Here is a 16,121-nt window from a genome sequence, read left to right as displayed (position 1 = left end):
GGCACTAGGGAAGAGATTATCAGAGGGAAGAGATGAAAAGTGTTTGGATTTGGTACTAACGGAGAGAGAACCAGGAGTCTAGGATGACTCAGACTTATTTTTGCCTGAACAAGTAGAATATTTGAGCTCTATTGTTTACTGAGATGAGGAAAAGTATGAAAGAAGCAGATATGGAAGGATGTCAAGATTTCAGGTTGTAATAAATTAATTAGATATCAAAGTAGATATATTGAGGAAATAGCTTGGTAAATGAACTTAAAGTTAGGGAGAAGGATATGGGAGGATGTATAATTAGGGACCTAACAATATATAGATGATTTTTAAAACTTTAGGACTGTTTGAAATCACCTAATGATACAATGAACCTGGAGAAGAAAGCCAAGGATTTAGTCCTGGGAGACTAATCAGGAGTCAAGACGAAAAGGTAGATCCATCCACCAAAAGAAACTAAACAGGAACAGTTAGTAAGATTAAAGGAAATTGAAGAGCACTTAGGTTTATGGAAGCAAAGTAATGAAAGCATTTTAAGGATTGAGTGATGGACTCTTAAATACTGCTGATGACTTGAAGTAGATGAGAGTTAAGAAATGACAGTAGAATTTTGGCCACATGGAAGTTGTTGGTCACTTTTATAGAAATGGTTTCTGTGGAATGATAGATCAAAAGCCTGATTCAAGTGGTTTTAAGAGAATAGGAAGTGAGGAAGGAGAGATAGTAAGATAAGGGAGCATAGAGATATAGGGTCAAGGAAAGGTCTTTGTGTTTTTGGTAATTTACAGGATGTTACATCAATTTATCTGCCCATTTAAAATAACCTCATAGAGGGATCCCTGGGTGGCGCAGCGGTTTAGCGCCTGCCTTTGGCCCAGGGCGCGATCCTGGAGACCCGGGATCGAATCCCACATCGGGCTCCCGGTGCATGGAGCCTGCTTCTCCCTCTGCCTGTGTCTCTGCCTCTCTCTCGCTCTCTCTCTCTCTCTCTCTCTCTGCGACTATCATAAATTTAAAAAAAATAAAATTAAAAAAAATAAAATAAAATAACCTCATAGAATGTAGGGGAGGGAGAACCCTCTTGTACTGTTGGTGGGAATACAAACTGGTGCAGCCACTGTGGAAAACGGTATGGAGATTCCTCAAAGAGTTAAAAATAGCTGTGATCCAGCATTACGAGGTATTTGAACCCAATGAAATACTAATTCAAAGGGATACATGCACTCCAATGTTTATAGCAGTGTTATTTACGCTTGCCAAATTATGGAAGCAGCCCAAGTGTCCATCACTTATGAATGGACAAAGAAGCCTGGAGGTGATCACCTAGACACCGTCTACCTAGTAAGTACTAAAATTCCAGACTCCCTGAAGGAAAGCAAGTATTTGACATAAACCGTATTTTTTGCAAAGCAGTTTAGGCGCACTAAGCTACATTTATCAGTTAGGAAATAATGGGAACCCTCCAAAATTTGAGTTCCCACATGCTAGTCAAGAGGTAACTTTGCAAGCAGGTCTTTATAAAAATGACATTCTTCGGTCTGCTATACTATCTCTTCTCTGTACAACGTGGTACATTTATTGTTTTGGAAAAATTTTTAATCTTTTAAAGGAAGTAATCATGAGAAGATGGTAGAAGATTAAAAATGAAAAAAGAATATTTACATTTGCAGAATCTGTTGTCTCTGGTATTTAGATCAACAAGTGAGAGTAGAACAAATAGGGCACAAATCTGAGGCATTGTTGCTATGAATTTTTGAGTCATTGGGATCCTTGATTGATAGTAGAAAGAGATATTATATTATAGCCTTCCTTGGATTTTGGACTTAGATCTGGGTTTAAATTATGATTTCTCCACTTTTCAGTTATTTTGTTGTTTCTTATTTTGTAACATTATTACAAATCCTTCTACCTCCGTAGAAGGAGTAAGTGGCATGTAGTTAGTATATAAAATATTAACTCCTGTTACTATTTTTTTTTAAAGATTTATTTATTTATTTTATGATAGACATAGTGAGAGAGAGGCAGAGACACAGGCAGAGGGAGAAGCAGGCCCCATGCACCGGGAGCCCCACGTGGGATTCGATCCCGGGACTCCAGGATAGTGCCCTGGGCCAAAGGCAGGCGCCAAACCGCTGAGTCACCCAGGGTATGGCAGATGAGCATGTAAATATATAGGTAAATAAAAATCTACAAAGCTTGGAGAAGTTTTCTAGAACTCTGAGACTTACCAATATTTCTTCTGATAGAAAAAGAAAGTCTGAAGCTCAAAAAAGCAATATGAGTTGCAACCTAAAGTCATAGGCCTTTGTGCTAGAACTGGAAAACAGTAGAACTCAAGTTTTCTGTCTGTTGATCCATTGCTTATTTCCCTAGTAAGCAACCAAACTGCCTATAGTAGATATGTGGCCCCGCTGCTTTTTCATGTATGTTGAGAAACGTTTATCGAGTGCCCACTCTGAGACAGGAATGGTGTTAGGCAAGGCCCAATACTAGAGTGGAGCAAGTGAGTAACAAAGAATGAGAAATTTGCAGAAGCACTTGGTCTCAGGGTTGTGTGAGTTCAGATTCAGTGTTTGTATGACTCTGAGAGTGAGCACCCTCTTAAATTTTCCAAGCTTATTAAATTTTTTTATGATGAGAACTTTAAGTTTTACTCTTTGGTATTCATTTTGTAATACATACATATATAAAATTATTATATTGTGTATCTTAAACTTATACAATGTTATATGTCATTTATATCTCAGTAGAACTGGAAAAAAAAATTGCTTCACCACAGTCCTGCTCCTGGTGTTAGGCATTCAGAATATAAAAGAGCAATTTTGATCTTAGGAGTTGTCAGTATGCTAGAAGAGAGAGATAAGTAAACAGTTAGATGGCTAATAAATACTATCAAAGAGTTGAGAGAGAGCTGCTTAATTTAGGGATGGGAATTAGGGAAAGCTTCCTGAAGGATGAATTAGCAATCAACTGAGTGAATGGGGTGAGAGGGAAGGATGGAATGTTTTCAGTAGAGTAGCATCTGGAGATTAGAGTTTAACCTTTTAAAAATTGTTTTATCAGAGTTATTTGGAGGGCTCGTTAAAACACAGATTATTGGGCTCTACTCAGAGTTTTTGATTTAGTAGGTCTGAAGTGAAGCCTGAAAATTTGCATTTCAAACTAGTTCTCAAGTGATACTGATCCTGCTGGTCCAGGGAGCAACCTTTTAAGATGCAGTGCTTTAGAGAAATGTAAGTAGTTCAGTATTGCTGGATTTTTTTGGTTTGTTTATTTGACAGCGAATGTTAAACATTTTTGATTAATGAAATAAATAGGTGTAGAAATAAATAATTGAAAATATTTTGGCTTAATCCTTAAGTTACAGATAATCACTAAAAGATTTTAGCAACATTGTCATGATCCAACTTGTGTTTTCCTAAGATGATTCTTGAAGCAGTGTGAAGAATGGATTGAAGAATGGCAAGACTAGAGAAAGGTAGACTAACAGGCTGCTTTAATAATCCAGTTAAGAAATGTTGAGGATCCCTGCAGGAGAGCTATGGAAGAAATAGATTTGAGAGATATTAAGAATGTAGAAATGACAGAATTAGGGGATTGATTGTGAGTAGGTACAGGAGTCTTCGATGATTCAGATTCCTGATGTAGGTATCTGGGTCAATAGTTACACTTTTCATTAAGATAGGAACTAAAACCAGAGGGGAAGATTTAGGAGAGAGTTGTAGGTGAATATTATACCAGTATCTACATAGTAATTACAGTTTAAGGGTAGAAGGGTCCCTCAAAGTAGGTGCATAGAGTGAGAAGCTGAAGCTGGAGCCTTGGGAAATAACTAGATCTTAAGGATGGCCCAAAGAGTAGTGGGTAGAGACACAGAAAGTGGTTTTGGAAGCCTGTGATGAATTTAAAGGGGTTGGTGCATATACCTAAAAATTGAAAAGCTGTACAGTATATGAATTTAATTTGAAAACAAACATAGCCTATGAGATTGGTGTGTGTGTGTGTGTTTACATCTAAGTAAATAATGTTGGTATTTCAGTGAGCTCAATAATCTAGATAAACATTATGCTAACTTTAGGTTATCATTGACTCTTTCAGGTCATGTTTATAGCAATTCTCCAAGAAGAAATGAATTGTCATTGTCTTATGACTGTAGACAAAAACTTGCTGAAAAACCAAATCAGTCATCTAAGAATACTAAGGAAAAAACTATCCCATTTAAAGAGCGGAAGATAACTACTTCAGGCAGCTCAGGAGCACAGGAGTTTTTAAATGCTAAAGATTCTGGAAGAGTTACTGACCATGATGAAATTTCTGGTTGTTGCCAGAATGAGTCATTAGAAAGTGATGAGGAAGACCTGGTTACGAAGAAAAATCATTCTGGGTAATGTCTGTTATGTGTACAATATAGTTATTTTTGTTGTTTAGCATTTAATAGTTTGTCGGTGTCATTTAATCATTTCTGAAGAAGTAAGAAGCTCTGCTGTCTGACAAACCTGGTTGTAAATCCATGCTCACCTGTTAGTTAGAGGTTGCCCCAGGACAAAGTAGTACTCTCCATTTGTTTCCTCATATTAAAATGGGGACTATTATGTAGTACATGGCATGTGAGTGATATATTTAAAAAGGTAAGTATTATTGTCACTTAAAAGTTTTTTTTTTAAGTTTTTTTTTAAGGTGGTAAAAGCACATAAAATTTACCATTTTAGTTATTTTTAAAAATGTATTTTGTATTTTAATTCCAGTATAATTAACTATCTTAGTAATTTTTTTAAAAGATCTTATTAATTTATTTAAGAGAGAAAGAGTGAGAGAGAGAGCCAGCAGGAGCAGGGGGGAGGGGCAGACAGAGAGGGAGAAGCAGGCTGAGCAGGGTGCCAGAGGCGGAGCTCCATCCCAGGACTCTGGGATCATGAATTGAGCGGAAGGTAGATACTTAACCAGCTGAGCCAACCAGGTGCCCCTTAGTCATTTTAATGTCTAGTTTGATTTGCTTCCTTTTGAGTGAGGTTAATGTGGTTTCAATAATTGGGAATATATCTTAATACTTCTTCTCCTCAGGTGATAATAGTCAACATACTTTGCTTATTTGTGCCAAGTATTTGCTAGGAACTTTCAATGAATTTTCATCAGTCCTAACAACCTAGTGAGTTAGGTATTGTTCTTGCATATTTTTGTTTATTGACATAGTATTTATTCTTTCATTTACTCAACAAATAATATATATGTGAGAAACTGCAAGGTGCTAGGGGTGTATGAAAATAAATGATCATAGTGCCCTAAAGCATAGTAGTATATGTCATTGTAGTACCAAAAAAAAAAAAAATCCTATACACATTCTAACTTTTTCACACCATTTTCATACAACTTTTCAGTTTCTTTATATTTCAGGTTAAAAAAAAAAAGTAAAACCCCTGATTCCCTCATGATTTCACTTAAGAAATAAAACATAGTGACCACTGAAATCCCATGTGTACTTTTGCTGAGCCCATTCTCATGGATATTTTTATACTTTTTCTACATGTGCATGTATATATATGAACGGCAGTGGTATGGTTTTAAAAGTTTATAAAAATGGTTTCATTAGTATACACATCCTTCTGTGACTTGCTTTTTTTCCCACAGTTCATTTTTAAGATTATTCATGTTGATAAATGATTTATTTTTATTCCTTTATAAAGAGTGGAGGTTGGCAAACTTTCTTAAAGGGCCAGAGAGTAAATATTTTAGACTTTGCTGGCCAAGAGGCAAAATGGAAATAGTTATCTAGATAAATAACCATTTAAGATATAACTTTTGAAAATATACAAACCATTCGTAACTCTCATTATATATATATATAAAGAAACAAGTGGTTGATTTATAGTTATTACCTTGTATGGTTATATGAAAATGTTTAATCTCTCCCCTTTTTTTTGTACTTCACTCCTTTTTATTGCAAGTAATGTACCACTTTTTATTCATTTATTGAAGGGTGAGCATTTGAGTTGTTTCCACTTTTATTTTTTATTTTTATTTTTTTTAAAGATTTTATTTATTTATTCATAGAAACACAGAGAGAGAATGAGAGGCAGAGACACAGGCAGAGGGAGAAGCAGGCTCCATGCAGGGAGACTGACGTGGGACTTGATCCAGGGTCTCCGGGATCGCGCCCTGGACTGCAGGCGGCGCTAAACCGCTGCGCCACTGGGGCTGCCCCACTTTTATTTTTTTAAATGATAATTTTTATTTATTTTCAGATGTGATTCTTTTTCTTCAAGTGTTAACACTGTGTTATATTTTCAGGTATACAATGTATTTATCTAGTCTCTTGATAATTTATCACTCTGAAAAAAGATTTTTGCCTGTACATACATTTTTTTTTAAAACAACCTGATTTTATTTTATTTTATTTTATTTTATTTTATTTTGTTTTTTAATTTTTATTTATTTATGATAGTCATACAGAGAGAGAGAGAGAGGCAGAGACACAGGCAGAGGGAGAAGCAGGCTCCATGCACCAGGAGCCCGATGTGGGATTTGATCCCGGGTCTCCAGGATCGCGCCTGGGCCACAGGTAGGCACCAAACCTCTGCGCCACCCAGGGATCCCTGTACATACATTTTATACATGTTTCCTTGAGCAAATGTGTAAGAGATTCCTTGTAGTAGTATATATAGGAGAAATAGAATTACTAAATTTTAGGGTATGTACATGTTTAACTTGTCCTAATACTGCTGCATCATTCTCAAAATTGGATGAGCTGATTTATAACCCCATAGCAAGGTATGAGAATTCTTTTTTTTAAAAATTCATTTGAAAGAGAGAGTGAGTGAGCAAGTGAGAGCTCAAGTAGAGGAGAGGGTCAGAGGGAGAAGGAGAAGCAGACGCCTTGCTGAGCAGGGTACCTGACTCAGGACTCTGTCCCAGGACCCTGGGATCATGACCTGAGCCGAAGGCAGACCCTCAACTGACTGAACCACCAGGTGCCCAAGGTGTGAGAATTCTTATTGTCCCATGTACTTATTGAAATGTGTTGGTGTTAGACTTGTTATTTTTTGACAGTGTAGTGGGGTATATTTCTGGATTTAATTTGCATTTCCCTAATTATTAGTGAGGTTAAATAGTTAAATATCTTTCATTTGCTTTTTGTTCATTTTTAAATGAATTGCCTCTTTGTAAGTTGCTTGGCTCAGTTTTCTATTTTTTTAGAAACTCTATTTTGGCGTGTAATCCTTAATGGGTCACATGTATTAATGTCTTTTATACAGAACACATAATTTTATTTATTTATTTGTTTGTTTATTTTCAGAAGACATAATTTTAATGTACAGTTAAGGCTGTACAGTCAGAAATTTGCTTATACCTTTTGTCTTAAAAATGTAACTGCTTACTTACTGTTGACTCGAAACCTTACTGAAAGCATAAACAATTAGCACGTATTTTATATTTTACATGTATTATATGCTATATTCTTAAAATCTAGAAATGGGAAAGAAAGTGTTATTAAGAAAATCATAAGGAAGAGAAAAAACATTTTCAGTATTGTGTATATTGAAAAAAATCATGGGTAAGTGGACCTGCACCCTTTAAACCTGTATTGTTCAAGATAAGCTATAGAATTTATCAGACTTTTTGAACATTTGCTTTTGTATTGATTCCAAGATCATAAAGATCTATTTTTCTATATTTTCTTCTCAAAACTTTAACTTGGTGGGATGCCTGGGTGTCTCAGCAGTTAAGTTGTCTGCCTTTGGCCCAGGGCGTGATCCTGGAGTCCCGGGATTGAGTCCCACATCGGGCTCCCGGTGCATGGAGCCTGCTTCTCCCTCTGCCTATGTCTCTGCCTCTCTCTCTCTCTCTCTGAGAGAGAATAAATAAATAATAAAATAAAATAAAAAAATCTTTAAATAAATAAATAAATAAATCTTTCATGAATAAAATAAATCTTTAAAAAACTTGCTTTTTTAGTATTTACTTCTTTAAATCATCTGTAATTTATTTAGGAAATTAAAATTCTTTTTTCCCTATGTAGATAATCAGTTTATTGAATAGTATGTTTCCCCCCACTGAATTGTAATGACCTTGCTGTCTTTTATCAGATTTCCATATTTATATCAGCTTGTTTCTTATTTATTTGCATAAGATTCCTGAGAAGTGGATAGTACAGGTATTAGCTCCATTTTTATAAATGAGGAAGGTCTACATAGATTAAATAGTGTGTCATTAGATACCTAGGCCTTCTAACTAGTAGTCCAGTAGTTTTTACTTGAATGTATTAATAAAATAAATCCAAGTTTTATTAAATAAGGCAGATGAGCCTTAGTTATAGGTTGAGAGAAATGTTCAGGTAAAAAGTGATTTCCCTGAGTTTTAAAATTTGAGCTAGTATTCCTACAACAAACCTTACCTTTTGTGTAAAATGAGGAGTTAGCCTAATTAGAAATACCCAAAGTTGATAGTTGCTAAAATGTTTGCTGAAGAAAACCTATTAGGTATCTGAATTCATAGACAGATCTTTGAGACATTTGTTTCATCAGGATATATGATCATTAAGCTACTTTATACACACAGAAGAGCAAACATGTGTTTTGGTATTCTCCCTGTCATAAGGTGAAAAGATAAATCTTTGTGGTTACCCAGTGATCCTTATGGAAACTTCAAAGATAATTTGGATATAAAATACATATTAACAGTTGTATGGTTCTGTATTTAGGAAAGTTAGACAAAAAAAATGGTCAGAGAAAACTGGGTATTACATTAAAATATGAATAGATCATGGGTGCCTACAGGGAGGCAAATGATTGGTCCCTTTTCATGATGATAATATTTAAAACATGCATCAGTAACAAGAGTAAGCTCTTTTAGAAGGAAGGAGCTTGGGGCATCTGGGTGGCTCAGTGGTTGAATGTCTGCCTTTGGCTCAGGTTGTGATCCCAGGGTGCTGGGATTGAGTCCCACATCAGCTCCCTGCATGGAGCCTGCTTCTCCCTCTGCCTATGTTTCTGCCTCTCTGTGTCTCTTATGAATAAATAAATAAAATCTTTAAAAAAAAAAAAAAAAAAAAGAAGGCACTTATGTCAAAAATGGCTTAAAGGATGCCAGAAGAGATTAGGTTTTATAATATTTTTTGTTCATCATTGCTAAGCTCTTTAAAAACTGTAAATCTTAATATACATTTATATGTGTATACTTACACATATGTACATATATAAGTACAAGGTTTGGCATCAGTTTTAACTTGAACTTCTTGTTAAATAAAATAGTATATAATTTGTATTAACCTGACCTTATCATTAAATAAGATAGTATATAATTTGTATTGATTTTACCTTTTTTCCTTTTTTTAAAAATTCAGTTTGCCGACATAGAGTATAACATCCAGTGCTCATCCCATCAAATTAATTTTACATTCTTTTTTTTTTCAAGACTTATTTTTTTTAATGTCTTTTTTTTTTTTTTAATTTTACTTATTTATGATAGTCACACAGAGAGAGAGAGAGAAAGGAGAGAGAGAGAGGCAGAGACCTAGGCAGAGGGAGAAGCAGGCTCCATGCAGGGAGCCCGACGTGGGATTCGATCCCGGGTCTCCAGGATCGCGCCCTGGGCCAAAGGCAGGCACTAAACCGCTGCGCCACCCAGGGATCCCTGATTTTACATTCTTAATAAATTGTAAGAATTGATATATAAACATATTCATTACTTTGTGTATACATTTGTATTTCTCTGTAATTGTTTTATTTAGTGTAGTGCCAAGATTTTTTAGCCTCTAAGCAATCAACTTTTGTTTCCTCTGGCCATAGGGATATATGAATGTAGGTAGTCAAGAACTAGTATCTAGCTAATGCTCTGTGCAAGTACATGTAACATAAACCTTTTAATGTTTTCATAATGGCTAACATGAATTGTATATTAGCATCTGAAGGAATTGCTTCATTTTTAGTCTTTTTAACTGATGGTCATTTAAAAATGTATGAGACAGGAGTATATTAAAACTATGTTTAGAAACCAGTTTTGTGGGGATCCCTGGGTGGCTCAGCGGTTTGGTTGCTGCCTTCAGCCCAGGGTGTGATCCTGGAGACCCAGGATCAAGTCCCATGTCAGGCTCCCTGCATGGAGCCTGCTTCTCCCTCTGCCTGTGTCTCTGCCTCTCTCACTCTCTCTGTCTCTCATGAATAAATAAATATCTTAAAAAAAAAAAAAAGAAAAAGAAAAAGAAACCAGTTTTGTGTCTTTTATCTTAGGAATTGTCCACAGATCCAAAAATTAATTATTAATATAATTCAATATTAATCTAAAGTCTTAAAGCTAACAAAGGGGTTTGAAAACACAATTTAGCTTGATACTTTGAGTTTTTATAATTTATGGCACTATAAAAATTCTAGGATGATTGGGTAGCTCAGTTGATCCTCTAGCTCTTGTTTTGGGCTCAGGTCATGATCCTGGGGTCGTGGGGTAGAACCCCACCATGGGCTCTGTGCTCAGTGAGGAATCTGCTTCCCTCTGCCCCTCCTCCTACTTGTGTGCTCTCTTTCTCTCAATAAATTAAAATTTTCTTTAAAAAAAAAAGAATTAATTGCTTTTTTAAAAAAGACGTTACCAGGGCACCTGGGTGGCTCAGTCAGTTGAGTGTCCAACTAATGCTTTCAGCTCAGGTCATGATCTCATGGGTTGTGGAATTGAGCCCCACATGTTGAGTGGGGAGTCTCCTTGAGATTCTCTCCCTCTGCTCTGCTACCCACCCCCCCCCCCCCCGTTTGCGCTCTCTTTCAAATAAATAAATGAATGTTAAAAAAAGACATTATATTGTCTATTATTATTATTTAACTTAGTTGGGCACATGATTTTGTATTTTGTAATGTTCAAAGATGTTATTCGTACCATTTGTACCAGGAGAGGAATTTTAGGAATTAAAACTTACTAGGATTTTTGGAAGAAAATAAATTTAAACCTTTTTAATACTAGAATATTATGTGATACACCCATATACATACACACACATACACATGTTGAAATCAGAGAGGAGATGGGTAATAGTTTTTAAGCTGAAATTGATTAATTTGTCTAAGGCATCTAGCTTTTTTTTTAAATTAAGGCATCTTCCTGAATAGAAATGTTACATGAGTTACTTCTCTTTACAAGTATGTAACGATATTGAAACTTTTAACTTAAGTGTTATTTTTTGTTTCTTTATAACCATGAGCATTAATTAAAGCTAACTTCCTTCTTCCCTGTTAAAACTTTTGGGAACAAAAGTTTAAGGGCTAGAGGACTTGAATCATAAACAGTTTCCACTGAGTTTCTTTCATTTGAATTTATGGAATCACTTAATTTCTGTATTATTTCTATAAGCCGGATGGAACAGAAGCTCATTACAGTAGACTTAAAATTCACTCATGAAATGTGCACAACTCAATTGTTTTAAAATATATTCACAGGAAGGTGCAAACCATCAACATAGTCCATTTTGGAGCATTTTCAGCACTTCACAAAAAAGCCAGTGCCCTTTAGTTAGCATTTCTGTAGTCCCTCTTCCACTGCTTTAAGCAGCCACTAATATAATTTTTGTTTGTATAGATTTTACATTTTGGATTTTAATCTGAATGAAATCCTGTAGTATGAGTTTTTTGTATTGGCTTCTTTCTGTTTGGATATTTTCTTTCTTTTTCTTTCCCCATGGGGCTTGAACTTATGACCCTGAAATCAAGACCTGAGCTGAGATCAAGAGTCAGATACTTAACCGCCTGAGCCACGCAGGTGCCCCCTGTTTGGATATTTTCAGGTTTCATTCATGTTGTAGCATGTATCAGTACTTTATTACTTTTTAGGACCAAATATTTTACGGTTTTGCCATGTTTCGTTTATTTGGTCATTTGTTGATGGACATTTGGGTTCTTCCTTTTAGCTCTTGTGAATAATGCTGGCATAAACATTTGTGTACAGGTTTCTATGTGAACATATGTTTTCATGTCTCTTGGACATATACCTAGGATTGGAATTGCTTAGTCATATGGTAACTCTATATTTAAATTGTTTGAGGTACTGCAAGACTGTTTTCCAAAGCATCTGCACCATTTTACATTTCTACCAGCAGTGTATGAGGATTCCAGTATTTCTACATCCTTGCCAGCAGTTGTTATCATCTGACTTTGATTCTAGCTATCCTAGTTGGTATGAAAGTGGTATCTCATTGTGGTTTTCATTTGCATTTCCCAGATGACTGATGATGTTGAGCATCTTTTCGTGTGTTTATTCGTCATTTGCATATCTTTAGAAAAAGATCTGTTCAGCCTAATTTTTAGTCGGATTGTCTTTTTTTTAAATTATGTTGTAAGAAAAAAAATAATGTAAGAGATCTTTATATATTTTGGTTACAAGTCTCTTGTCAAATAAGGGATTTGCAGGTATTTTCTCCTTTGGGTTGTTTTTTTGCTTCTTCATGGTGTCCTTTGAAGCTCATAAGCTTTTAATTTTTATAAAGTCCAATCTATTTTATCATTTTGTTGTTTATACTTTTGATGTCATATCTAAGAATGGAAGTTCATGAAGATTTGCCTCTATCTTTTCTTCTAAGAGTTTTATAGTTTTAACTCTCTTACATTTAGGTCTTTCATCCATCTTGCTAATTTTTATATATTCTGTGAAGTAAAGGTTTCACTATTCTTCTCCATGTTGACTATCCAATTGTCCCATTAGTGTTTGTTGAAAAGACTTATTTTCCCCATAGAATGGTCTTGACGCCATTATTGAAAATCAGTTGACCGTAATATATGAGAGTTTCTTTCTGGGTTCTCAATTTTTTCCTTCTTGATCTGTGTATCAGTTCTGGGTCTAGTACTATACTGTTGTGATTACCATTGCCATGATAAGATTTGAGATCAAGAGATATGAGTCCTTTTTATTTTTCCTTTTCAGAATTGTTTTGACTATTATGGGTTCCTTGCAATTCCATATACATTTTAAAATCAGCATGCCAATTTCTACGAAGACTTCATTTGAGATTCTGATACAGATTGCATTGGATTTGTGTATCAGCTTGAGGGAACATTGCCATTTTAACAATAAATATATTGATACATGAACATGTGATATTTTTCCATTTACTGAGATCTGTAACTTATTGCAAGAGTGTTTTCAGAGCATAAGTTTTATACTTCTTTTGTTAAATCATCCCTAAGCATTTTATTTGTTTTGATGCTATTGTGAAAGGAATTGCTTTTTATTTATTTCTTTAAAAGATTATTTATTTATTTATTGGCAGAAACACAGGCAGAGGGAGAAGCAGGCTCCATGGAGAGAGAAAGAGGCAGAAACACAGGCAGAGGGAGAAGCAGGCTCCATGCAGAGAGCCTGACGCGGGACTCGATCCTGGGTCTCCAGGATCACACCCTGGGCTGAAGGTGGCGCTAAACCGCTGCGCCAACGGGGCTGCCCAGGAATTGCTTTTTAAATTTTATTTTTGGATGTTCGTTGCAAGTGTATGGAAATACAATTAATATTTGATCTTGTATTCAACCTTGCTAAAGTCATTTATTAATTTTGAAAGCTTTTTAGTGGATTTCATAGGATTTTCTGAGTACAAAAACCATATCATTTGTGAATAGAGATACTTTTACCCTTCTTTTAAAATCTCGTATTTATTTATTTATTTTATATTGCCTAATTGCCCGGCTAAAATCTTTAGTACAGTGTTTAATAGAAGTGGCAACAGCAGACTTCTTTGTCTTGTTCCTAAATTTTAAGAGGAAAGCATCCATTCTTTCACCATTTAGTATGTTGCTAGCTGTAGGTTTTTCATACATACTCTTTATCAGGTTGAGGCAGTTTCCGTCTAGTTCTAGTTTGTTGGGTGTTTCTATCATAAAAAGCTATTTGATTTTGTGGAATGCTTTTTTTTTTTTGCATCTTTTCATATGATATGATTTTTGTTTCTTACTCAGATGATATATTAATTGGTTTTAGTATGGTAGACCATACTGCATCTCTGGTATAAATCCCATTTGGACACGACGGGACCAAATGGGACATATAATTCTATTTATACATTGCTAGATTTCTTTTGCTATTATGTTGTTGAGTTTTTTTGGTCTCTGGTTTTCTTGTGATGTCTTTGTCGAGTTTTGGTATCAAGATAATCCTGGCTTCATAAAATAAGTTAAGAAGTTCTCTTCTGTCTTTTGAAAGAGTTTGTGAAGAATTTGTATTCTTTGAATGCTTGGTAGAATTCATCAGTGAAACCATTTGGGCCTGGGCTTTTCTTTCTAGGGAGTTTTTTTGATTACTGATTCATTCTCCTGTTACAGGTCTTTTGGGATTATTTCTTCTTGAATCAGTTTTGGTAATTAGCGTATCTTTAGGAATTTTTCCACTTCATCTAGGTTATCTAATTTGTTGATGTATAGTTGTTCATAATATTCTCTTATAATCCCTTTTATTTCTTTAGACTCTGATCATAGGACCTAGAGGGATAGTAGAACCTTCAGAAATAAAATATCAAAGAATACTCGAAAGTTTGCATGCTCTTTAGTTATGTCACATGCAAATTTTTTCCTCAAGTATAATAAGAGTAGGCTGTTAGAATGAGTCAAGAAACAAAGTAAAACATAGGGCTTAGAAAGGTGAGAAAAGTTGTATAGTTTGGGAATAGTATATCCTATATGCATATATAGGAGATAAACTTAAACTAATTAGATGTTAGCTATTAAAGAGATGAGCCTGAGTGCCTCTTAGCCCCCTACTGTACCTCAATAGGCTGGATAGGGGTGTCAAAGAAAACAGTTTCAGTTGTTTGTGGATTTTCAAAAAAAAGATATATTAAATGTGTAAAATACATTATATCCTGCCTGTAGGTAGTGTCTCCCTGTGTTCTCCTGTCATCACTTCCATCTTAGGCCAGGTGTCTACCAGATTTCTTATCAGAATTATTCTTAGTGGGTCCTAGAATCAAATTTCTTTTTCCTACTCTAGTAAGTCCTAAGACCTGAACAGGATTATCTGATATTTGTTACAGCCAATATTATATTGTCTACTCATTGTGTATTCTTTCTGGAAGAATATTTTATGGAGGAATGAAAACAATTTTACACTTTACATTTTTACAGAGGTATAGGAAATCCAAAGAAGAAAGATAATATGACCGCACAAAATGTTCATCTGAAGTCTCAGATCAAGGAATTTACATGCAAGACTCCAGCAGAATCTAACTTGGATTCTGGAGAGCCTAAAACTTCAGTTTTGGAAGGAAGGTATGTATATATCTGAAGTCATATACCCTTTTTTAAAATGAAGGAATGGTAAATTATAACAGATTCCCAAGACTTTTAAGTGATGGCTAAGATTTCTTTACTGTTTGGTGAGTTATGATTAGTAGGCCTATCCTGGATTCATAGTAGAAGGAAAGGAATCTAGGACTAGGATAAGCTGAATTATCTCTGAGCAGTTTCTGGACCATATTTTAAATTTCACTTGTTTTTTACTGTATTTTTTAACTAAGACAAGCTGATTTATTTCTAATTTTTTATGATTTAATTTTTATCAAGGGGTGTTGCTTGAGTTGATTTAAAATTTATAACTGATTCATGAAGCTTAAAAGGTTATAAAATTCAGCATTTGTTTGACGGTTATAAGACTAAATTATAGATTATTTTATGCATCATGTACATACATATTTGGTGACCTATAACATCAATGTTAGTTTTATAAGAAGGAAACCTTGGCAGTTTTGGGAAAAAAATGACCATCAAGGTACATAATTAGATATATGTATTATAAATGCACAATTTTATGGTTTACTTTTTTATCTTAAAGTGGACCTTTCAGGGTTAAGAATTATTTAACATCTGGAAAGAATAATTCCGATGTGGATGACAGGGAAGTTTCGGAAAGTTCAAGTAAGTTATTATTTATTGTCTGTTGTCTTGATATTTATGGCATTATGCATATAGAGTAAGGTGTGCTGTGTTTTATATAAATAATCACCAGTGGTAAATGTGAATTGAGTACTTACTCTTAAGAGCCTTACCAAATGTTTAGAGATTTTTAAGACCTTACACCTAGGTGACAGGGAGGAAGAGAAGGAATGACAGAGTGACAGTCCTTTCTTTGAGGTAGAACATAATGAAATATTTGACACTGAAAATATCTACTCTAGT

The 16,121-nt window shown here is 34.8% G+C and overlaps 1 protein-coding gene across 6 annotated transcripts in view; it reads left to right on the top strand.

The window, feature by feature from the left end:
• CENPC (centromere protein C) overlaps nucleotides 1–16,121 on the top strand; it is a 77,937-nt gene that overhangs the window by 30,621 nt on the left and 31,195 nt on the right. For 4 of the 6 annotated variants that reach the window (XR_004815281.2, XR_004815282.2, XM_035715427.2 and 1 more), the window contains exons 10-13: nucleotides 4,090–4,375; nucleotides 6,431–6,547; nucleotides 15,072–15,215; nucleotides 15,778–15,860. Coding sequence is in view for 4 of the 6 variants with exons in the window: in XM_035715427.2 (XP_035571320.2) it covers nucleotides 4,090–4,375; nucleotides 6,431–6,547; nucleotides 15,072–15,215; nucleotides 15,778–15,860 (630 nt within the window). In the remaining 2 variants the exon portion in view is untranslated. The remainder of the gene's footprint in view (nucleotides 1–4,089; nucleotides 4,376–6,430; nucleotides 6,548–15,071; nucleotides 15,216–15,777; nucleotides 15,861–16,121) is intronic. The other 2 variants (XM_049093003.1, XM_025435902.3) reach the window with 1 other exon arrangement.

This window comes from Canis lupus, chromosome 13 (assembly GCF_003254725.2).
Source record: "Canis lupus dingo isolate Sandy chromosome 13, ASM325472v2, whole genome shotgun sequence".
NCBI lineage: Eukaryota > Metazoa > Chordata > Mammalia > Carnivora > Canidae > Canis > Canis lupus.
Note: the sequence above shows the minus strand (reverse complement) of the source record. Positions and strands in the feature narration are given on the sequence as shown.